The sequence below is a fragment of the Neopelma chrysocephalum genome, unplaced genomic scaffold (assembly GCF_003984885.1).
Source record: "Neopelma chrysocephalum unplaced genomic scaffold, ASM398488v2 Primary Assembly neopelma1_96431, whole genome shotgun sequence".
Lineage (NCBI taxonomy): Eukaryota > Metazoa > Chordata > Aves > Passeriformes > Pipridae > Neopelma > Neopelma chrysocephalum.
Window position 1 is genome coordinate 745,857 of NW_020925079.1, and position 25,596 is coordinate 771,452.

Genomic DNA, 25,596 nt, shown 5'->3' on the forward strand with positions numbered 1-25,596 from the left:
GAAATATCAAAGGTGATGAATTACAGCAAGGCTGGTTAATGTACATGGCTGAAGGAAGATGGGAGTATTATCAGCCCTCCTGGGAGAAAGCCAAGGACTCTGTCTAGGAGAAAGGTGGAGGAATCAAAAGTTCATTTTTTCCAGTACCCAGAGAGTTCTTGTTCCTAGTTCTCTGTTTAAAATAGAAGAGCTGTTTACCTGATCTCTCTGGCTTTTGTTTTATTTTGCTTTTTTGTTCTTCTTGGCTGAGGGGCTTGGGAGGTGGGAGGGAAAAAAAAAGCTAAGACTTTCAGATCCTTTTTTGTAAAATTTCCCAGAGAATCACCTTCTCTCTCCTCCATGTCTTTCATTTTACATGGTTAGGAACTCCAAGAAACTATTAAGAGCAATATGGAAAGAAATGGTGCATTAGAGTTTATGGTAATTTTTTACACATAGTGATGCATGTGACAGCAGTTTCTCTAAGAGTAAAGCAGGAATCTGCCAGTATTAAATCAGATGAGTTACACAGAAAATAGAGTGCAACAGCACACCATTTTCAATTACATTGCTTCAAACATCTAGCTTTTCAGTAGAGATTGAAGTCTCTTGTTGTCAGTTTCCCTCCCCCTGCCCCCAGTAAAGTGCATTTCAAATACCTTAAGGGGTCACAGGAACAGAAAAGCTCTAGAAGACACAAGTCAGCAATCTGGCTCAATACCAATGTAAGAGATCTTCTCTGATTGATCTGGTGAAAGCCACATAACTATCACTTCAAAGTTAGCAAAATTTTCCCCCGTGTTTTCACAGAAAAGTTCCTCACACTAAGCCAAGCTGCTAGAAATAAGAAATCCTGAGAAGATAACAAGTCCAATCCTTGGTTCTTCTCACACAGGAAAAGAGAACTGAAAATTTTGCTTGTTTGTTGGAAAAGACTACCATTAAAATTCTGAGGCTATCTGCAGGCTACAAAGCACTTGCATGCAGCTCTGTTATTGTCATCACCAGGCATTACCTCAAGTGATTTCATAACAGCATACAGCACTGCTACTACAGATAGCAATCTTACTTCCCTTAAGGCATCCACAGAGTTGCCAAAGAGTTTGCCATAAACCCAAAGCTTCTTTCTATCTCTGCTCACAGTTCAGCAAAAACTGTTTTACTTTACAACAACACATCCACATTTGTCAGAATACGAGTGAATGTTCAGTGAAACCAATCCAGATGCCAAAAACATAATTTAGAAACCTATTCACAGAACCTTTTAGAAAAATGAAGAGGACTTAATCATAAAAGTTAATTCAAAAGTTACCAGATGTCCTATACTCTACAATTCCTGGGGACACTAAGAAAGCAGACAAAGCAATAACACTCAACAAAAATGGGAAGGAAAAAGGGGTGCAGGTGGAAGACTTAAAACTCTGCTTGTGACACCAGGGTGCCAGAGCAAATGATTTACAAGGAGGCTACTGACTAACAAGATCAATCTAAATAGTTCTGTGAAATTGCAGCTCTTGCTAGGTTTGAGTTTATATACAGCACTGCCACAGTTGAAATGAACTACTGGTTCGTAATGAGTTGCTGGGTTTTTTATACCAGCTGAGCAGACTGCTTATTGCTTCTCTTCAGCTTCATGTCTATATTACAGGTACCTCTCCTAATGTCACTGTAACATTCAGTCAGAAGAGGCAACTCAAATGTCATGTAAAGTATGAGATTTAATTTAGAGAAGGTTCAATTACCCTGCTGAGCACTGAAGAAAGTGAGTTAGGCAGTACATGGGACCAGCAGAGTCCGAAGTTTAACGGGAAACTGCAAACACCTCAGCTTTAAAAGGACCCTTACTAGCTTGAACATCTAGCAAACAGCACATAATGCCCTGTTTTAAGAACAAAATGCTTCAGAGTGCCCTTCAGAAACATGTTTTGCTGACCCTTAAACCTTACCTTGCAGCAATCAGGCAAAGGAAAGATAAACAAAGAGCTCTTCCAGAGTCAGCTAATTGCAGTATGAAGCTGTCACCAAACACAGTAGAACAAAGCATGTTGCTAATAAACAAGTCATGCTTCCTAAATCAAATGCCAACCAAATAAGCCTACAGATTGTTATTTATAAAGAACAAGCATCCTTTGAAAGAAAAGCAGAATTGTGTCCATTTAGGGTGTAAAGAAAAAAGCAGAACAGTTTTTCCTCAGCAATGTATGACTGCTGAATCTGCTAAACGCAGAGCTGACACTCTGATGGTTAGATGGAATGGAATTGCACTTGTGCTTTTTATAATACATTAATGCACATTACTGCCTGGAAATGAGATTGATTTCTTAGAAATCAGAACACTGCATTCTTTCATGCTAAGTCACATACAGATCAACAATGAAAAATAAGATTTGCGTTCTATGTGGGTTTTACAGATCTGTCACAGTTCTACAGCAAATTCTCAGGTAATTCATTATAAATGCAAAAAATAAGAAACAGCAAGAAAAAGAGCAGCAATGTACAGTCCTGGAGCAACATTAACAAGCCAGAAGACACTGCAGTCCTCGAGGGGGAAGCAAAGGAGCTATTAAGACCTCCCTACGGATTTCTAACTGAAGGAGAGAATCACTGCTCTTTGCATCTTGCCAGCTGCATTATTATTACCTTCTAGCCATGAAACAAAAGCCATTCTGGGTGCAGCTGCTGTGTTTGGTACTTACATTCATGCTGCTCGTAGGGCGGATATGAAAGTCTTACAGAGATCAGGATGAAGAAGATAAACAGAGGCCAGGCAACTTCGATCAGCAGCTGGAACTGGAAACAATAAAGACAAAGTATTAAGACATCACATTCAAAATACAGGTCAGAACAGAGGTTCCAGGACAATCCACTTGTAAGCCAGAATAGTTTTGTAAGCACTGTCTCATTTTGATTTGCCTATGCATTCCAGGATCAAGAAGTTTGTTCCTCCAGCTTCAGAGGATAATCTGCAGAGAATTATGGGCTTTTCTCATTAAAATGTGCCAGTTATTGGACTAAACTACATATGCTTAAAGGGCTATTTTTGGCTTCTTTTTATAGTTCTTTTTGTCCCCTGACTGAAAAAAAAACACTTTCCAATGAATCTTCCCAGCAAAGAGTTGAATTTTTTGCCTCATAATTTTGAGGTAGTGGGAGGTACTTATATCCCCTTCTCATAATAAGCCACCAAGCTTCTACTCTAACACATCAGGCATGGAAACTGTGCTGATGCACAGCTACGCCAAATCTTTCAGTGCTGCAGAAGTATATTGGTATCAGGAAAGAAAAACTATTAAGCTTAAGCTCATATCTAGTTATTGTTTTGTCCTAATGTATATGTTTGTTGCCCAAGGTAGGCACCCACTGGTCCAGGTTATCTACAGACATGCAGGGAGTGTCAGGTAAATAAAGAAATAACTGAGTAATTTAGAGAGACTGGACAAGAAAAAGAAAAGCCTGTTATTAAGTGCATAGCATTTTTTTAAACAGAGAACTGAAGTGCAGAAAAATTCACTGATTTGTGTCACATCCCACAGAACCATGCAGACAAAGCAACTCTTCAGCCTAGAGCTTCTGAGATACAAGCTGAGGCTTCCTAGACTCGAGCTTCTGCAGCTACACCCCTCTTTTCCCACTCCAGAAAGACTGCCCAAACATGGATTTTCGGAAAGCCATGAGACAAGGAAAACCCAAAAGCTTTTTATGCTGCCACTTCTTATACTTATCAGTCATTGGAAGGAGGAAAACAGAGTGTTTTCTTGGTCAAGTAAAGAAAACTCTTTTCCTTTTCTTTCCTGGAAAACTCACTCTTTTCTAATGAGAGATCTACATCATTCCCCTTTAAGAGCCAGACCTGCACCCCAGTAGGAGACAAAATCCCCCATAAAAACACCTTTTCCCATGTTCCATCATTAACAGCTAAAATTGGGCTCTTGGTACTCAGCACAAGGCACTCCATGCAAATGCTGAGGTGAGGCTTCTAGGTGACTACTGTACCTCAAAATAAGCTCACATTGTAAAAACAGAGCATTCAAACAAAGGTCACTTGATCCAGCAGAGGAAACTATGTAGGATGGCTTTTCACAGATACCCTTGATGGCTGACATCAAACCAAACAGCAACCCTATCTGAAAAGCAAAAATTGAGCATCAGAGTCTCCCAGGCACTCCTGATAACAGTGTCAGTCTCTGCAAGATAATTTTGAGATATTGTTACCCACTGGACCTCGAGATTAGCTCAATTGGTTAGAGCATGGTACTAGTAACACAGTGTTGCAGATTCCATCCCCGTATGGGCCATTCGCTTGAGACTTGGACTTGATGATCCCTTTGGGTCATCTGAACTCAAAATATTCTGTGATCTGTTATTTTCACGCACACACTGTATGACTACTGGATAAGAAAGAGAGCACACTAACAAAGGTGCCAGGAAGATGTCTCAGCATCTTTGGTCCCTCCTATTACAATAAACAATGTAGTGGCAGGACACACACAGCCATTAACATGGACAGCCTCCTTTGTTCTGCATTAAACAGTGCTCTGGCCCCCAGAGATCAAAGATGCTCAGAGCTAGGGCACTGACAACTTGTCTACGCCTTCTGTTTTCAGGATCCCCTTACAGCTGCTGCCAGGATGGCATAGCAGGACTTTTCCTCCTCCTGACAGAAGGGTGGCTATGAAACCAAGACAAGTCCACCAGCATCAATGGCCATGCCCTGGCACAAGTAAGAGCCCTCTGCCACCCAGGCTGTAGGTCAGCAGCATGTACCCCAAGAAACTGCCACTACACTGTTTGGGGAAGGGCAGTGTCAGCTGGGCTTTTGGGGGCTTCTGGAGGTGACCAGTGAAGTCAGAGCCTCTCACAGCCCTGCAACTGCTAGAGAACCAGTGAGAAAATGCTGCCCTTGGGTTCAAGCCCTGGCTTGCTTAGAGAAGTACCAGCCTCAGCCACACCACACTGGGTGGGACATTTGGGACAGCAGTGCCCAAATGGCCCTGCTGCTGAAGGGGGAACTGGCCACCTGTACACACAGCTCCTCTGCTGCCTGCCTGGTTATGGGCAACTACAGAGTCATGCTCAGGGCTGTGTGCCTCCCCACACACAACATGCCTAACCTGGCAGGCTCAGAGAGGACAGAGAAAGGAGGGATGCAGCTTGGGCTGACCAAGTTGCACCTCTACAGCTGAAGGCTGCTGCATCATGGCAGAGACCAAAGTGCTACTTAATGACAAGGAGCTGGCAACTGCCGCACCAGAGGCTTGCACAGAGCCAAGCTCAGAGTGTCAGCAGCATCTCGGAGACTCCTCGTCCAGCCTTTTGTGCTGTTGAACAAAACCTGAATTACCTTCCTTTGCTTGCAGAGGTCAGCAGCTTCCTTCCTGATCTTGCTGTGACAGCACTTTTCATCCACTGTGGCCTTTGCAGATGAGGACACAAAGATACTAAAGGGACATATCTCACTGATGTTCCCACTAAGTAGATACTGAAAAGCCAAGCCTCCTCACCAACTTTTGTGCTGCAACTACTAGAGAAGCTTGGTTAATATTCAAATCAATCTTCAAGCACCCAACCCCTCTGCTATCCCTGCTCCATTGGGAGTTGAAGCAGGAACATCCCATTTGCACACAGCAGGTGAATTCAGCAGCAACACTCAGCCAAGAATAAACTACTCCTTATTTTACCAAGGCTAATCCCTGAAGCACACCGAATTTATACCAGTTGCTGATGATGCGGGATGCCATCAAATATTGAGCTCTACACTGTGTCAACAGGAAATCTGTTGAGCAAGAACTAACTAAGCTATCACCCCATCTACTGCCAACCCCCCTCACCACCTTTATGGTCCAGTTTCAAATGCAGGGAGCTACCAGCAGCTGACCAGTCTTTCCATGCAAGTTTGAGGTGTCCCCTCATTTGCAAAAAAAAAGCAGGGAGAGAAATGTTTTTAAACAACGATCCCTGAACATGATTTTTCTTTCCTCTCTCCCTCCCCCATCCCCGGTAGACTCCTTCCCCCCACTCCGGTGGTGTTGGAAGTTATCCAGTACAAAGTAACGCTTGAACTGCACACGTCAGGCTGAGCTTTGGACCCAGCTTTCGCAATGCAGCCCAAACTCACAGCAGCCAACAAGGAGGTTCAGCGGGAAGCCAAGGCTGGCGTGTGGGAAGAAGGGCAAGGATCAAACCACTTCTGGGCTACATCTTCACTAAGTACAAATGGGAGAGAGCCTTCATCAGCACACCCAGCTCAAGGACAACGGTGTCCTAACAGGAAAACAAACAGATGAACAACTGTGCAGACATGATAATAGTACGGTGAGAAGAGGTGTTCTGCTGCTTTTCTGCAATTTCCTGTTAAGTGGCCTTCTCCTGCTGACACCTTCAGGTAAAGCTCAAATGGCAACTGTTAATGAGAAAACCCCCACAAATACGAGGAATCCCAGGAAAACAAGCCACATCCTAGACCTTCATTGTGAAATTACTAATAATGGCAGCATGGAATAGAGTTTCAGGCCCTCTGGGGTACTTGATGGGAAACTGGTACTGAAGCTGCTGGAAGGTACCAAGATATAGCTGAGCAGATTCAGAATGTTTAGCCTATTGTGTTGTATCACCAAAGGATACAAATGCATCTCTGCTGCTCAGTAAGCTGGCCTACACCTACCTTCACATGACATCCATGCTAAACTCAGACCTCTTCAAGAAACCTTCAAACCTGGTGCAACACTGGGGCTATTTAGCCTGGAGAAAAAGGAGGCTCAGGGGAGAACTTATCTGCTCTTTACAACTATGTGAGAGGGGGTTGTAGCAAGATGGGGGTTGTTCTCTTCTCCCAAGAAACTAGCAACAGGACAAGAGGACATAGTTTTAAGCTGTGCTAGGGGTCAGGTTGGACATCAGGAATAATTTTTTCACTGAAAGGGTGGTCAGGCACTGGAACGGGCTGCCCAGGGAGGTGGTGAAGTCACTGTCCCTAGAAGAGTTCAAGAAATGACTGGACGTGGCACTTAGTGCTATAGTTTAGTTGGCACAGTCAAAGGCTGAACTTGATGATCTTGGAGGTCTTTCCCAACCTTAATGATTCTGTAATTCTATTATTTTCAGAAGATCCTGACACAAAAAAAAGCCATCATCCTCAGTGTAAAACTCAGCTCCTCTGAAATATCCTCCTGGTTTAAGCATTGCTCCAGAAAGTCCCACAACATCCTAGAGTTCCCCTACATTCTAAAGGGAGCTTTGGAGGAGTCAAGAGTAAGACCTCTAGTAGTAAGGGAGGAAGGATGTTTTTAGCTCCAAGAGCCTAGGTTACATAGGCAATAGCTGAGAAGAGCCAATCTTAAGGGACTATAGCCAATTATAGACTGCTTTCTCCAGCTCATTTGTAACTTTTTTATAAACTAAGAGGCTGTTCACAGAGTCAGGATGCCAGCCCACACATCCAGAGAGCAGATAACCTCATTCCTTGCAGATGACACAGTCCATGACCTCTCTGAGGGGACAGTTCTGTCCTGGGAGATCAAGACTCGTGAAGCAAGGGAAAAAAAACATGCAAAACAAGAACTTTGTCATCACTGTCAGCTCTCTAACCACAGAGGTATACAGGAAAAGTCAAAGATGCAATGAGGCACCTTTGTTTTATTGAAGAATGGACTAATTCCAGTACTAAAATGACCCCGAAAAACAAGCCTCAGACACCTGAGTGAAGACTTTTGGGACTGTCACCGTCCCCAGTGGTGAATATGATAGCCTCCCCTCGCTTGTGACACTGAGTTCCTAAAACAACCCAACCCAACCAGCTGGCAAGCACCCTGACATTTGGAGGGTTCAGAAAGCTTATCAGAGAGACCACTTTTCCACTCACCACCTCAGTGCCTTATGTTCCTTTCACATTCCCTACTCATGTCTCCTCAAGGTCAGATCTAACATTCTGGATCCTCTGAACAAGCCTATTGCACAGGACATGCCCTTATCCAACACAGCTATTCCCTAAAAGCCTATGTCCAACAGCATGTTTTCTCTGGCTTTTAGCTATCTGCAAGAGTCACAGCATTCTGTGAGGTCTCACTAACCTAAAGGCAAAAGAATTTTAAGAACATCAAGCTGAATTCATACTCCAGTGCCCTTGTTATTGCAAGGAGAAACTCTTCTTAGGTATTGTCTATCTGAACAGGTACATTTCCACACTGTTAACACGTGGTGAGGCTAGCACTTAACACTACTCAGAACACACCTTAGTAGAAAAATATCAGTTGCCTAGGCTTATCCCTGTGCCAATACAAGAACATGCTTCATGCCACTCAATCTATATCTCCTGTTGTAAAGTTACATAATGGGATTCTCTCTCTGGTTTAAGTGACTGGAGATGCCTGCTGTTGTCTCCACCATTTCTGCCATTAGGAAATGGCAGAATTTTGTTGCTGTTGCTGCAGCTTGCAATATTCCAAAGCTTTTAGACTCATCGGCACATCCCTGCAGCCTGGGAATGCCTCACCCACGGAGTGGAGCAGGTCACAGCACAGGTTTTTGTTTCACATCTTCCTTGCTGCACACAGCAAGGATGCACACACCTCTGCCTGATCTGACATGAGCAGTTCAGTACTCCAACACTCTCTCACACTGGAATTCAGGACAGAAGTCTTGAGCTCCTTCAAGCCCTCTGGTTTTTGTACACCCATCACTCTCTTCAGTTTGAACTGGGTCTTTCCAAAGTCAGATCAGTTTGCTCAGTCAGGGAACACCAGAGGAAAGACAGTAAGTAAAATACAGGATGTTTCCCCATTTTGCTTGAAAAGTAAGCTAAAAGGCAACAGCTTAAGATCTCAAAACACCCTTTGGTTAATACTTACAGTCTGTCTTCTTCTGTAGGTGAAATTCTTCCATAGCAGCAATCCCAGCTGCGTCCAGAAAGCCATCTTCCCTAAGCGAAGCCTAGAAGCTTTCTTTGTGCAGCAGCAGCAGTACACAGCACAGATGTTTGTGGCCAGGCATTAACTAAGGATAGAAAACAAAAACAGGAAACACATTGAAAGGGAGTCACAAGAGAAAAGGCAACAAGATAGGGAAAGACAAGAGGGTGCACTCTGTGACCTTGGAGCCCCCACATGGTACTCCCCACTGCCTTCTTATCCCATGCACTCCAGCCAAATCTCATGGGTCTCAGTAGGCTTAGATCGACACACTGTCTCTTACCTCAGAGCTCCAAAGCACCACTCTGCAAGGCAATTTTCTTCTTTTCTGCCTCAAGAATTCCAAGAGCAAGAATAGCCCAGAATAAGAAAAATACTAGTATTTGAAAGCTGATTTAAAGACCCCTCTGAATGAGACAGAATCATACATTTCAACCCTTTTTCTTAATGCTTCTTTCCATATTTACTTTTATAGTGGTGAAAAGCCTGCTGCCAAATTAGCAAAGTCTTTGTTTTGAAATCCAACCAACATCACCACTTGTAGGAGAAAGTGTTTTGCATTTAACAAACAAGGCAGAAATGTTCATTTCCTTGAAGATAAGTGACTAAGAATGACCCCAGACTTGTTAATATCTGGATAAAATGAATGGAAAATTGCTGTTGAGTCAGTGTTCAGGTTTTGCAAACACCTGGCCTCCAGCACTATTGAGAATCAGCTGCATTAAGCATGCATCTTGCTGGAGTATGAGAGTATAAAGGGTTAAAAAACACATTAATCTCTTTGGTAGCTATTAATAATAGCATGGTATAGGCTTGGGTACACAGCCTTCCAGGAAGACTCAATCATATGGAAAGGTGAGCTTATAATACATTAGTTAAATGTCATTAAACCTTTCTTTCCAGAATTAATTTGGTATAGTTTAATTTACTTTTGAATTTAAGGCCACTTCAAATTAAGAGTAGTTTAATTCTGAGTAAGTGTTCACACGGGAATTCAGTTAATCCACATTAAATTAATTCTGATTTATGTACCTGAATATACTCTGTTGACAGACTCAGTGTTAACAAGACAAGTAGCGGCTGATCCAAAAACACAGCAAGAGAACCATTCCTTCAAACACCTGTTAAACTGGGAACACACATGCTTTTGATTTTGGTGTCCCACATGCCAGTACCCTAGTGCTATGATTCAGAGTTGCCTCCCTGACTGCAAACTGCTTTGAGAAGGTTCCCAAAGTTCACAAACGTACTAGGAACATAACACTTCCTCGGGAAATGCTCTGACCAGCCCTACACTGGAGTTAAGATTATATGTTAAATGGCAATTTGAGCTTTGATGAACAATTTGTGATCTTTAAGTCTCATCCAAAAGTAAATTCCATTATTACAATGACTTGCGGAATGAAAACTTCCCTTAATAATACAGGCCTGTGTCACAAAATTATTTCCTTAATGTGACTAACAAAATAAATTAATCCCATTACACTGAGTTCTACAGATAATTACACTATAGTATCACAACAAGACAACAGTGCTTCCTACTGCCAGCACAGAGAACCAAAGAACAATAACAGATGCCTACAAAACCCTACAAATTGAACCTCATGTCAGCAAGCAGGCAGCTGAGTGGACAGTCAGCATGGGCTCATTAACTTCTGCTAGGTGCTGCTGTAACTCACTGACATGACCTCTACAGATGCTTCTTCACAGAGGGATGCCCAAAACTAATCTGGCAGGAGAGCCAACCTTCCCTGCACAGTGCTTGCTGCTGGCTGGAGCACCCTGACAGTAACACGTTCCAGCTGCATGCACATCTGGCTGATAGAATTCTCAGACATGCTTAGAGTGAGCCACCTGACAGGCCACAGCAGGGAAAAAGACCCTGCTCTTTGTGGGGAAATCTTAGAGGACAAACCCTGGCTGATGATGACTGCACACATGCTCGTAGACCCAAAGCACACCTTTGCTCACAGGTTTGGAAGGGTTGCAGCACCTCCTCTGCATGTCAGTACTACACACTTCAAGCTGCAATTAACATGTAACCTAGCAACAAAACTAAGCAGGGAACATTATCACCTCTCCTTTGTACCTCCTCCACTGTCCCATTTCAGCTCAGGATTTGGGGGATTTGGTAACACTTCTACTCACACTACTGAGAAACCTGGATTGCTACTCACATAGTACACAAACACGCTGCGACCACTAACTTGGTGCAAAATCACTTTACAAAACACTGGGAGAATTAATCTTTTCAAGCGTTTTTCCACAACGATGCTGGTACTGGTTTGCTGTGCTGTCCAACATGCCAGGAAACATAATCCTTTCTTCCTGAATCTGATCCTGCGGCCACTGCAAAAGTTTGGCATACAGGAGTAGAGGACAGGAAGCGACTGTACGGCCTTCTACAATCACTGGTACTTATGTAACAGGGTTTTTTTTAATCTTCAGAACAGGGTACCCACTCTATATTTCAACCCCAGCCCCCCAATATTGTTAACTCTCTGCAATAAACTGATTTCCAATGCTTCCCAACAACTAATGATAAACACCAAAATCCCTGCGTATGAAGTGCCACGGGAAGAGTACAAGAAGGATCCCACCAAGAGTCAAAGAGGCCTTTGGCATTCTCCTCAGTGGAATTAGGCCCTACTCCTGCACCTTAATACTCTGCACAGAGGCAAAATAAAAGTTGAAGCGGTCTGTGGGATGTTTGAGCAAATGTCAGGGAAGTCGATTTAATGCCTATCAGTGAAAATCCAAATATTTATCCCTCGCAATCGCAGTCAGCCCACGGGATCCAGAACACGGAAATCCTGCTTTATAGAGGTTGTAGCATTCCCATCACACTAGCAGACTGTAGTGAGAGAGGACAAGTATTTGATTAATCAGCTCATCTCAGAAGCCTGCACAGCCAGGAAGACTCAGCTGTGCCACCTGCTTGAACTTCAGCTCTCTGGAGTTGGGCTAAATTTACTGGGAACACAGCAAAAGTCCTGGCCTTCAAATAAGACCAGTTTGCCTGGATATAGGTTTCATATGATGTAAAAATACTGACTTTTAAAGACTGTCCAGTCTGAGCCATACCAGCTAAGTCCCTGCATTAAACCAGGCCATGGAGCCTAACACTGGACTAATCACCGAGAGCACAACACCTGAACCTGAAGCATATCCAGTTCTTCTTCCAGCCACGCTGGGTGACAGCTGCAATGACACTGTGTGCCCCAGTATCTGTTACAAACTGGGTAACACAGGTTTGTTAATGCCTAGAGCTGCCTCTGATTTTCATGTACAAAGGCTGACATATTTGGTTCACTGCTGACACAAGTTAACTAGGTCCACTGAATTACTAATCCATCAGAAAGTGCTCTGCAAACTAAGAATATCATTGCAAAATGGGTTAGCACCCTTTTAGATGTTCTTCCAGCTCACAATAGGCAAGAACTGTAAGACAGAGATGCAGAAAAAAGTGATAGACCCAACATTTCCAGCTCAGTTAGAGCTGAAGTTCGTCTTTATCTCCATTTCAGACCAGCCTGATAAGTTCAACATAGCTGGGAAATCCAACTTGCCAGTTAGCACTGCAGTGCCAAAACACAGCTTGTTTCCAGGGCATGCTTTTGTGTCTTACCTACATAAAATTTTGAGCCAGCAGTAGCTATCAGTGATCACTCCTGACACTCACCCAGAACGCTCTGAAGCAGAAATACTGTTTCTGTCTAAGGTAAGAAAAGCTTCAAGAAATCATCCCCACAGCATTAGTTTTCTGTGGTGTAAAGTACCACAGTACAACACGGACTGGCACAATTAAAGCACAGAGTCCACACACTTGTCCCTTCCTTGCAGAAGACTCCCTGCACATGACATTTTGCCCTGCTGCAAAAAACCTGCACAGCCTCCAGACCTACAGGGCTGCAATTTCAACTCAGTGTGCAATTCAGAAAATTGCTCTCAAAAGAAAGTTAGGCTGCAGGGCAATCTCTGAAAACAATAACAGAGAAACACAGTCTTTGGTCAACCCTTTCTTTCTAGAGCAGTGCTATCCACTACTTAGAAATACAATGGCTGTAGAAAAGTCCATTAGGTGGTATACCAACAGTCTTCAGATCTAATCCACCTTAAATACACAGAAATGTATTTTTACAGCTGTAGATTTAGAGAGGAAAAACCTCAAGTGGCAGAGAATCTGTTCTCCACCCCCATGCCTGGTGTCTGTACTAAGTAAACATAAAATGGCCTTCAAAAGCAGCTTTCTGCAAACAATGCAGCTGTTTGCTTTCTTGGGGGTGGGGGGGCAAAAAACTCTTTCCCCTGGAGAGAAAAAAAAATTAAAAAAAATATCATTATTTCAAGAGGGAACAAAACGAACTTATCAAACTTTTAGACTGGAACATTTCATGATTCTGGCAAGAGACTATGGACAACTTTAAGTAAGTCCTTGTCAGCAGAGCTAAAAAGCTTTTATTAGTTGAAGAAGGTTCAGTGGCCTCTGTGAAATCAGTTAGCAGCCTCTGTCCTCTCAGATTTTCCACATCACAGAAGCTATCACCACTGGCGACTCTCCACAGATCAAGTGGCCATGGAGAGTGCCAATCTGATGGCTACATATGATTTTTGCCTTTATGAGAGCAAAATAGGCATTATTTGCTGGACACAGCACAGGTTTGAGCTCCTAGAGCCAGTGTTTTCTCCTGCCACAAGCAGACATGATCTGGCACTTCAGGCTTTCTGCCCCAGACAAAAAGTCGTACATCTGCTTAACTCCAATAGATCTTGTCTACATAAGTATCACGTCAAGTGAGACCCACTTTCAAAGAAAGGAAGCAACTAAGGCACAAACATCATACTTCAGCAGAAATACAGTCCTCTTTGTGAAGGCTGATGGATGTCTTATCAATCAATTTCTTTTAGGTAGAGTCAGGCTGCGTTTTGTGAAGGAAACAGGATCATGAGCCATGTGAATTCTGCAAACCCAGTGATCCATATGTCACCAGTTGAGATCAGGTCCCCACGAGGACTGTACACACAAAGACAGGATGGAAGTGTCTGCCTTATGAACTGACATTCTGACTCTCACAAGACAAATCACCAAAGAACTAGCAGCCTGGATGGGGATTAGTGTAACAGAGGTACAGATTAAGCCAAGAGTCCAGAATCAAATCCCTGTCTCCCAAATCAAGGTCTAGTGTCTTGGCTACTTCTCTGCCAAACACCAGGATTTCCCTTCTTCCAGCACAGCAGTTGTAACCAAGAGACTTACTCTTACACAACTGCATCCACTTTGTAGAACTTAAAACTGTGCAAGGCCATAAAAACTCTCAAGGCATAAGCACTGGGAAGATGTTTTCATTGTAACTTCCTTAATTCCAAGAAAGTACTTCGCATGTATGCAACTTCAAATGAGACTAAAGGAAGAGGAAAAAACAGTATTAATCCAGATTCTGTTAAGATTAGGTCAGATAAAGAGCAGCTGTGGATAAATGCAAATAATTTTTTATCCTGCTGCTAATCATCTAGTTGGAGCTAATATCCACAGGAGAAACAGGAAGTGCATAAAGAAACAGAAGTAATGTCCATCATGATCAAAACTCACACAAAGCTTGCAAAACCCAAAGGAACAAATCTGACATTCCCATCTCTAAAACTTTCGAGCAGTCAAAAAACTTACGGCACCTACTGGGGGGCTCTAGGAAAGAGGGGAAACTGCCACCTAAATAATCATAATTTTATATAAATAACAGTATTGACCTTTTAAAGTAATGTTTTAAGCCAAAGAGCCTGAACTAGGTTACAAAGAGGTGCCATATAAAGCATTAGCAGCACAGAGTTCAAGCAACTCACCTGGGGCCACAAGCACACAAAAGCAGAGATCAGAATAAAACCAGCAGATCTCACACGTCCGTCTCCTGGGTTAAGCACGGCTGGACTCTGTGGCAATCACAACCAATGCAGGATCAGCAGTGGAGGTGTGAGCTTTGAACCTAGAGCCTTCTGCCTGGGACACAGGATCGTTATCAGTGGAGCCACACAGACACTAAAAGCAGGTCTTTCATAACCTCCCCACAGAGGACACTTCTCTCCCATTTGCCAAATGAATACAGGACACAACGTTTCCTATTCCATTTAAAGAGTCATTCACAGAGAAGTGCTTTCCTCTTCAAAAATCACCTAGGTCATGCCACAGAGTTTACACCAACTCCTTGTTCCTAAGAATGTGCTTCTGGGTCAGCAGGCAAGAATTAGGACAACAAACAACAGCATTTTAGTGGCAATTCTTGGCAAGATCCTCTACTAGTTTGCATCAGTTCACACACTGACCACCTGCTCTCAGGTTAGGTAGTAAACAGGTTCTGGCCTTGTTCTCCAGTGCTTACCAATACTGAAGGCAACTAATATATTGCTTTCAACATGGCCATCCACATCAGCCCTCTAAATAACAGTGATTTGCATGACAGGCACAGTTTTAAGGATCCATCTTTGTGATAATTCACAACCAGTTTAACTCATTTTTCCTCCTTGAGGAGCCTGTCAAATTTTGTAAAACCATCATTTACAGAATAAAGCCAAAATACCAGGAAGTTGATGGAGGAGTCTCATGGAATACCTCCAGCGACCTGCCACCTCTGGTCCAAGACAAAGAGCCTCTCACTCATCCACAGGCTCCTTAAGGCAGCACACACACAGCTATAAAACACTAAGTAAATTACTTAATTTTTTAAAGGGGCTCCAACCTCACAGAAAATTGGAGCCAATCAGTGGAAAAGAACTCCTTTTAGCAACAGGCCAACAATAAAATACTTATTCACAACCTGCTTGAACTGCTGTTACTAAAGCAACTAGTGACAAAACCCAAGCCCTACATTAGGTTCTGCTTGCTGCACTAGGTACTACACATTGAAGTGAGCCTGGATCTCACTCAGACAAGACTTGGGCTTAACATAATGTCATGTTAGGAGCAGAAACCTGACTTCCCAACTCTTTAGGCAAAATGGCAAGTGGTTTCTAAAGGTATTTAGCCTTGGCATGAGAACTGAGAAAACTGATTTTTCGTAAGTCAGTATTTTGTGTGCTGAGCCCTTTTGAATGCTCCACTATGAACATATGAGCAGATGATAATTTTGAAAGACCTTGCCTAGATTTAACACAAAGAGCACTGACATTCCTGGCCCTAAACTCTTCAGAGTACTTAACCTGCCTCTCCTGCCAAAGCCAAACTCCCAAGATGTATTTCTGGGACACTGGTGAGCCTTATCCTTACCAATCAGAAACAAGCCATATGGGGCAATTCCCTCCAGAGTCAGCACTAGTTAAAGTACTCCATAAATACAAGCCTGACTATATTTTCCAGAGTCCTCAGTGCCTCCTTACACATTTACACAGATACATATTTTCAAAAATGGCTGTTGTTTTATAAGGTTTCCTTTTGACACAACATGCCAAGTCATTCTGAAGAACCTGTCACAGCTCAGCCTCCCAGAATCACCAAAACAGCTGGTTCTCATTACTTCCAGCACGCTTAAAAGGCTCGTTGATGAAAACAAGCACAGCTCCAATGTAATGGAAGGTGTCTACTTTGCATGCACCACAGCTGGACTGACCTAAAGGAACGCACATGCAAGGGAATGTGGCATGCACTTAGGCAAGAGGAATTGCTTAAGTGTCAAGTATAAGACGCAAGATGAAATGCGGTCATCTATTTTACCAAAAAAAAAAAAAAAAAAAGCTTCAAATAGCTAAAAAAAATGGGAAGGTTGTGAAATTCGTGAAGCATTTCAACTTTAAACATTACACTGAATGTCCCCTACTTTCCCCACGAAAAAAAAAAAAAAGGCAAAAATCTAGTCCATTCCTTGGCAAAAACAAACACAAAATGTGATTTACTTTATCACGGCCAATGTCCAAAAATCCATAGTCCAAATTAGCAGATGATTTTTTTTTCCCTGGGCTCTCAAAGAATGGCTCTTTTCTAGTGGGCTTTAGAAATAACAGAACATCCTGCTAAAATAATAATTGCGACATCTGAGCACAATTCACGCCATTAAGCTTTGATCTCTGAGCAAGTATAGTATTGTCAGTACACACTCTGCAAAAAGCTGTGTTACACAGTCTCAGTCACTTTTTCCAGCTGTTGGTACATCCTGTTTAAGGACATTATATCTGCAACTAGGAGAAAGGGTAAAGAATTTCACATTGCAAAAGGTACTTTTCTGCTTGGCAGCAACCTCAAAGGGGAAAAGAAAGGCACAGCTTCCCCAAGAAAGCAGCTTTTCCCAAAAGAAATTCACAAGCTTGGATGGCGTTAGGACAGAAACACTTTTGACCACCACCCCTTCCACAGCACATTCTGGTCACTGAGTCATTCACACTAATCAGCCACAGATCTGGTTTAACAAAGTGCAATGCTGACAGGTGCTCCACCATCCTACTGCAGATCTTCTATCACTTCTGTCTGAGCAAAGACATCAAGCCTTGCAGCTTTCCCATCACATTCTTTAGGATTGGTTTGGAAAGGGGTGTCTTCTCCTGCATGTTGTGTTTGTAACTTGTTCCTTCATCTCAGGAGAAGACAAGGACACAAACTGTGTCCAGTACAAGATTAAGCTGCAGTTTGAGATGTATGCCTGTCCTGTAACATCAAAAGAAATTGTACCTTTATTTTCCTTTTCATCTTTGCTATTTGGAACATCATGCCATAAACCAGTGCATGTATTCAGTAACAGAGCAAAAAACAACATGGCCTATAATGTCGAAAACATCCCAGTGGTGCCCTTGAGATTCATAAGCATAAGTTGTCTGTTAAGCTGGATATCTACACAGATGCACTGATATCTGTGCCCCAGCTTTAAGTAACAGCAAATGGAACAAAAATAACCCTGCACTACACAGAAAAACAGCAGCCAAGAAAAAGCCTCTAGCACAATGCAAGGAAATGACACTGACAAAAGAAAGCAATAAACTGGCAAAGTCAGTACTTAGCAGCCACTGTCAGCTTGAGCACAGTTTGAGTCTACAAAGCCTACAACAGATAGGGCCACAACAGGACCTCGGCTCCCACATGGCTACCATCCAACAGTGCTGATATGGAAGCTGGTAATTCATTGAAGTGATAAAGAGATGCCCAAGTACTTATGAAAGCAGTGAGTGTCGGCTATGACAAAGAACAAATTTATGATCAATCTCGGCAACCCATGCAGACTTCAATAACCACTTATCTCTAAAGTTATTCGTAGAAGAATATGAAAATAGCCAGCACGTGATAAGGCAGCCTGAATACCTGCTGTGTCAGGTGTGGCACAGCGCAGTTAGCTGGGCACACTGCCAGGAAGTGTGTGCCAATCTTCCCGTTTTGCCTGACCCACAGAGCAAACAGCTGTTCCACACACTTTCTATTCTCCAGCTCCAGCTGTACAGCCCATACCCCGCTGCTGGAGCTTCAGTCCCTGGGGCCAGCATGGCACTTAGCAGGCACACAAAGCAGGCTAATGCATGCCTAATTTAACATCACGCACACACCATATCCAGGAAAGAAGGATGACAGAATTTGTTCATGTCCTGAGGTACGTTTCAAGATGCAGAAAGATTCAGGACAGAGTTCCATCAGTTTTCTCCAAGAGGTTCAACGGACCAAGCACAGAGGTGTTCACCTAAATTTCAACCAAATGGCTTGGAACAGAAAACACTTCAGGCAAGTGCAGAAGTAGCATGAAATGCTAAAGGGAAAAGCAATAACCTTGCAGGAGAGGCTAGGTGAGCAAAAAGAAGCTTTGCAAGTTTTTAATGGATATAGGATTCAAAACGCATTTTTTAGGTTGAGTTTAAATATCCTTAACAGTGCTGGGAAAGTTCCACTGGAACCAAAGCAGTGTTGCTTTGCATCAGACAACCTAGTTTTGCAGTTGTGTCTTGGTTCATATATAAACACAACTGGGGGGATACATTTAGTGATGTGGAATATTAAGACTATGTCACAAGAACAGGGAGACTTGGCAATCAGGAGAATGAAAAAATTACCGGGAAAAATAACATCTGAAAAAGTCTGAAACCAGCGGGTGTACAGGTGATGGTATCAGTTTGCTAGAAGAAGGAAGCAAGTCCAGATCTCTCCAAAGATAGTAGAAAAACTCCATTACTTTACAATGAATATTTAAATACAGGTTTCAGAGAGCTGGGAAACAAAGCAGTAAGAATTGCTACTCTGATTTAATAGAGCAAAGAATAATTAAATATCTAACATACTTTAAAACAAATAAATTAGATTAAAAGCACCTTTGGTAGAACAAAAATACAATTGAAGGATCAATTTAGTTTATTAAATAGGAACACTGCATTCAGGGTAGGAGTAGATTTTGAATTTTGACTCCTGTACTGAACCAGAATGAAATGTCCATGCATCTGCACTCAGAAAAAGTCAGTGCTACTTTATTGTTTGGATGAGGAGAGTTTGGAGGTTTTTTTTAATCCATCCAAATTTGGTCCACACTCTGCTTTTACTGTCAGTCATAGCCAAATTCTTGTTATGGGAGCATAATTAAAATATGGGGAGGAGAAAAAAACCCCACCAATAGATCCCCAAAATATCAATATATTCCTCATAAATACAGCTCTCAGCCAAAAAGAACACTTATGATTGTTCTTGCTTGTTTCTTTTTAAGGCACAAAAATCCACCTGTAAAAGCAGTCATACCTCTGAAAACCTTGGACTTAAACCCAGGCTGCTGACATTAGCAACACAGCCTATAGTCTTTAAGAAGAAGTGTTACCTGCTGCTGGTGAGAAAAAAAAACCCAGATGCTTTCATTTCTACCATAGAGAGTATAAACTTTGGTCATGTCATTATTATAATAACGCTGAAAGCAGATAAGAGGAAATGCACCAAGTCATTAAAAGATGGGTACAGGTGCTGGGATCCAGGTTCTCCTGGTCCCCAGCCCTGCTCTTGTCATTTAACCACCAAAACTGCTGCTCTGAGACCTTCCACATGGCTTAATTTGGAATTTTACTAAGCTAACAGCAAACTACTGTGCTAATAAATATCTGTTGCATGGTTTGATTGCTTGCCTGCTCCCAGGAACAACCATTCCACTTGAAAATGGGCTAGGAAAACTGCAAAGTGTTTCAGAGAGTCAACCGAGCAGAGTGGTAACAGGTCTTGGCCACCTCTATCTTCCACACAGCCCTGGCTAAATTTGCTACAAAGGAAACCAGATCCCCAGAATTATCTCTGAACTGTGCGGCCAAAGGCTTGGACTTTGTTCTTTCACAGAGAATAACCTTGCTATCTAGCCCAAACCAGAACAGTCTTGTAAAGGCTCTTTTGCTCTCTTTTTTCTGTCTAACTCCAATTGTTCTCTAACAAAGTCAGCATAAGGCAAACCAATCTCATTGAATAAGACAGAGCTCTGCTAGGCAACACTCCTCCAGAAAATAAGAGAAGAGGAAAAAGGTCAGCTTGTATGTGAATATTTATGCCATTCAAAATGACGGGCATCTTTATTATCTATGATTAAGCTTTTTTACTAATAACCCAATGAATAAAGACCTGAATGCTCCCATTTTTCCTGCCATGTTAGCCTGCTGTGTCGGGAAAGCTGCATCAACAGTTTTCCATCCTACTCTGTCTTGCTCTCAGTCTGAGGCGAGCTCATATGCTTTTCCTCCCAACTACAAATGCTAAAAAAGACAGGATTAGCTTTGCTGCCACCAATTTTAAAAAAAGAACACAGTGTATGCCAGGTACTCCATTCAGTAGTTTTAGTCATGGTAGTTCTTCTGAGTGGATCTGTATGACTTTTGTACAATCAACAGAAGCTAAACATGCAGCTTCAGAATGTGAAACTGTTTTTTTGGGGTGATCATCTTTTGAACACTACAAGCAGAGTCTGACCATGGTATTTTTTATCTATACTCGTAATAAAAGTAACTGCAGATGTGCATGCTCATCAACTACACAAAAAACTTTCAACTATTCATAATTAAAATCCTCAGCTGGCATAAATATGAGATAATCGCAGAGAGAGTGAATTTCTAACACATCAGACATGGAGAAAGTGGGCAGAGTGCCTAGCAGCCTCAGATGATCAAGAAAAATATATTTAATGTATGAAATGTATTTTACTAAACATTAGGTTCTGACTCTAGCCCCTCTCACAGGAATCATCAGGAATAACCAGCCTAATCAAAACATGCTGGTGTTTAGTCAGCCATGGCCTCTGGACTCATTCCAGGATTTGGTGTGTTGCCCAGCCTAGAAGATCTATATAAACACCATGGGTGCTTGCTTCAAGGTTACTTAAACAAAGTGGTGGTCTGGTTCCCTTTCTGCTCCCCTTCTGTCATCATCTTTGTGCATGCACCAGTGCTCACAAAGCCATGAGAAGATGTTGAGCACAGGATGCTGGGGTGAAAAAAAAAAATAAAAAAAAATCACCAAACAAAAAGAAGAGTTAGTTCTCAATTACTCACCCTGGGCTGGTGAACTCCAGTGCCAGCACAAAGGATGAAATAGACGGGGAGAGAAAAAAAGAGCAAGCAGACCAGGGAAAATAAAGCAGGTCCAGTACTAGTTCACTGGTAACCTTCAATTACTCTGGATTAAAGTTCTGAAGAAACCACACCCTAAGAAATATTGTGCCTGCATGGTGCAATGCACATAATAAACACTAGCAGAGTTGATCATATTTAGCCACAGATGGATGAGTTAGTACCAATCCTCCTCCTGCCCTGTCTCTGTGGGTCTAATTCTGCCAGGTGAACTTGCTGGTGAGACACCAGGCTTGCAGAGATGAAGGCAAGGGAGGACTTGCTTTCTGAAATGTGTGTATTACACCTGATTAACAGGTGAGAATGCTCCAACCCAGATTCTGCATAGAAGACCTGCTGTCGCTTTCCCAAAGCCACTAAGGATTATTCCTGAATCACAGAAGCCTGGTTTACCCACACACAGCCAGGGAGAAGTTCAGCCTAAGGAATGCTAGAGAAAAGGCCACTCCAGGAACAAAGGCCAAAATAAGTTCATTGACCCTTTTTTAAGCTCGTGGTGTTCCATCTTCTGTAGTTCAGCATTTGACCAGGAGCTACTCTTTATATAACACCATGATGGTATATGCTGAATTTGGCGCCAGATCAAGTCTCTGATCACACCACTGAATGAGACTTGGGTTTGAAAAAAATTCAGCAGTACAAAAAAAGGTTTGCCAGCTGTTGCCTGTGGCAAACTGATTTATAAATGTGCCTCAACTTCATTGTGTGAAGAGACCATTAAGAAACGTTCAATGTACCTGCTTGCACTGCTAAGCAGCTCTATTCAGAAAAAATTTTGAACAAATATCCAAAAGACTACCATGACCCCTGGAAATGCCAGAACCTTATATATAGCTGCACCCCAGGTGTTTATTTCACCTATCAAAAACCTACGTGTCCTGCAGCAACTTGTCAGGGGACAGTTATCATGAACAGTTTGGGCTAGCTGCTGAATTATCCCATTCTAACCCCAAATCACAGCAAGTTGTCATCTCTTGCAGTCCAGAGGCCAGCTGGTAACACCTCAGAACACCTAAAGTGAGCATTTAAAAAAAAAATAAAATCAAACTTTATTATTTAATGCGAAGTATTCTCAACTTCACAGTTTCAACCTAAGTTCTATCATGCAACACTTGTGTTCCATGTGATCCAAATTTCTTTTGTTAAGAGCTGACTTTAATTTTTACCATAATCAGCCCTACCAAATGGGAAACAAGGTGCTCCATGTCATGAGTGAAGGCATCAAACTCCTGCCCATACTTGTCCAGACCATACCAGATACAGACTCTATCACACAACTCTTACATAAACTAAACTTTAAATTTGCACAATGAACTGTGAAGACCCACCAACACTATTTTTATCTATTACATCAGTAAGACACCACAAAGTCCCAGGTACTATCCATTTAGCTTAATAGCCAGCTGGGGCATCACACACTGATTTGTGTTGCGGGAAAGTCTGAGCACACACTGCCATTCCCACTTGTTAGGGAGGCAAGCTGTGCCACAAGGGCCAAGAACAAAAAGCATTTGCACAGAATGTTTACTACCATGACCCCCTTTCGAAACTGAGCAAGACTGCTCAATTACAATAGCCTTTCGGCAGCAGGCTTGACCATCTGTTGTCAATGGAACATCCCCAAGACACTGCTGTTTTCTGCAGTACAAGCACCAACTCATTTTCAAAAGCACCTCCAAAACAAATTTTAATGTGTTAATCCATATCCTTCAAATACATTATTTGTACAGCCTTTAAAATATCCAAGGTCAACAGCTGGGGGAAAGGGGGCACTCCTGGTTAAAAACAAGCAAAAATGACGTTTAATATGAACTTTGAATTTAGAATCAGAATATCTTTCCAGGCACGTTTTAAGCATCTGGGCTGCCGTGCAGCTCCAGCTTTTTGTAACAACAGCCTGATAATAGATTGGAGTGTAGCAGTCCAGACTTCACAACAGTCTGGCACGCAGCAGCATGATTTGTTGCATGCAACTGAGCCTCTTGCCCATCGCAAAAGCGGCCAGATAGATTTTTTTATTATTATTTTTACGCGCCCCCTCATCCCACGGCCGTCCCCTTATCCCACCCCCGCGACTTAATAGGATTCACATAGGGGTGAAGGGGATGAAAACCCTCCCGTTATCTTCTGGAGCCCACCGGGGCAGGGAGAGGCGGCAGTAAGGTGAGCGAGTGCTGCCAAGTCAGAGTTGCCTAGCTCAGGATAAGCTAAAATAATATAACTATTAAAAAAAAAAAAAAGGAAAAAAAGCACACACAACTCACACACATGCACTATCAGCCCCTTTCCGATCCGCCGCTACGCCGAAAAACCATCCTCTGAGCCGCGCTCCCGACACGCTGGGCACAGCGAGTGCCACCACGTCGGAAGAAAAAAAAACCCTCAAAACAATATATCCCCTCCCCCCCACCAAAACAATAAAAAAAAAAACCACCCCAACCACCCTACTCCCTTTTTTTCCTCTCGCTTTGTGCCGCTTGCTCCGGGTGGAGCGGGGACAAGCGGGAAGCCTCCCCGCCAGCCGCCCGCGACGCGTCCCCCCCGTCCCGCAAGGCTCCACCACCTCCTATCCTACCTCCCCGGCCGGCAGCCGCCGTCGGTCCCGAGGGAGCCGCCGCCGACGCCGCCTTCTCCTCCGCGCACCCCTCTCGCCCCTCTCCCGGCCCCGACTCCGGCCCCGCTGCCGCTGTCGGGCGCCCCCGCCCCGCAGTGCCTCTTATAGGGCGGCCGCTCTCCCCTCCTCGGCGCGCCGCCCGCCCCTTCCCTGCTCGGGGCCGCCCAGGAGCCTCGCTTTTCCCCACCCTCTGAGGTCCTCTTTTCCTTCTTGCCTTTTTTGTCCGCTCTTTCCCTTCTTCTTTGTCCTTCTTCTCCCCCTCTCCTGTCCCCCTCCCCACTGCCCCCCACCCCTTTTTTTTTTTTTTTAATTTTATTTTCCCTGCTCTGCGGCTGCTGTTGGAGGGGGCGGGGACGCGGCGATTTGCATGTGGGCGTGCACCGTGCAGCCAAAAACAAACTTCGCGGCAGGGTATGTCCGCTCCGTCCTCGCACGGCGAGAGAGAGGTCCGTGGTGTAGCTGCACTCACTGCTTTTAGCGAAACTCCGCGGTCCCAGGTGCGTGAGAAGCATCGCAGCCCTTCGCATCTGGCTCCTGCACCTACCCCTCGGCCGACTCTTCCTGAGAACCGTAAAAAGAAAGAGCAGAAACCCGGGCACGGAGTGACCAGCGAGGTCACTGTGCTCCAGCCGCCCACGGCTCCAGGCCCGCACTGCTCCCCGCATCCTCAGGGCTGAGTCGGCACAAGCTGAGCGCAGATACATCCTCCGCTGCACAGCTACAGAGCATACTGAGTGAACCAAGAGTGTTGGCCTGAAAGCAGTCAGTCAACAATGAACAGCTTCCACAGGACCAGATGTGCTGTCCTCCCTGTCACTTACGGCAGTGGAAAGGCAAGGAAATGCGAAAGCCAACACTTGGATACGTACCCAGAAATAATGCTGGATTCAGTTGTGTCAGTTCCTGGAGAGACTGGCAACCAATCACAAACTTTAATAAAAACAAACCTTAATTTATTTTTAACAGTTCACAGTGACCAACCTGACTTTCTCCAAATACAAAATCCATAAGTGATAATGTATTTTAACTACCAGTGATAATGTGTTTTATCTGTGTCTGATGGCTGAAGGTGTCCTCCCAAATGGGGCCCCTTTTAGAAACATCACCCATCATGCAACCCCTTCCAAATTTTTTGCTTGTTGCATGGCAGGAACACTGTAAAATCATGCAATGCAGTCTGTGAAAGTGTAGCAGCGCATTTTCAGTGCATAAAATGCTCTGTGGCTGAAAAGAAATAATGCACGAAAGACAGGCAACTCTAAATTATGGTTCACTCTACAGACATAATGCACTGCCAGTGCTCTTCTGCAGTGAAGTGGTTGATGTTATCGTTCATATTGTTAATGCTTTGCCTTATTATGAGCCATCTGGATGATACATGGTTACTGAGGGAACCGTATCTTCGAGTTTCCTGGCTTTTATTTCTATGCTCAGACTGCCACCATGGTATTCTTTGAGTGGCACAGAAATTCAAACACCTGAAAGCAAAGAGTTCAGACTGATTGTAATTTGAAATAATGCACTGGAGTGTCACAGACAGCAATAAATATTCAAATTAATGAT

The 25,596-nt window shown here is 43.3% G+C and overlaps 1 protein-coding gene across 3 annotated transcripts in view; it reads right to left on the bottom strand.

Annotated features, from left to right (window-relative positions):
• The window catches only part of ABCA1 (ATP binding cassette subfamily A member 1), a 90,384-nt gene extending 66,284 nt beyond the window's left edge, over nucleotides 1–24,100 (bottom strand). For 2 of the 3 annotated variants that reach the window (XM_027708621.1, XM_027708619.1), the window contains exons 1-3: nucleotides 23,995–24,100; nucleotides 8,823–8,967; nucleotides 2,676–2,769 (exon numbers count right to left, since the gene is read on the bottom strand). In XM_027708621.1, coding sequence (XP_027564422.1) covers nucleotides 2,676–2,769; nucleotides 8,823–8,888 — 160 coding nt within the window. In that variant the 5' untranslated portion in view covers nucleotides 8,889–8,967; nucleotides 23,995–24,100. Of the gene's footprint in view, nucleotides 1–2,675; nucleotides 2,770–8,822; nucleotides 8,968–14,720; nucleotides 14,839–23,994 lie in introns of those variants that run through there. The other variant, XM_027708620.1, reaches the window with a different exon arrangement.
• Nucleotides 24,101–25,596: the final 1,496 nt, after the last annotated feature.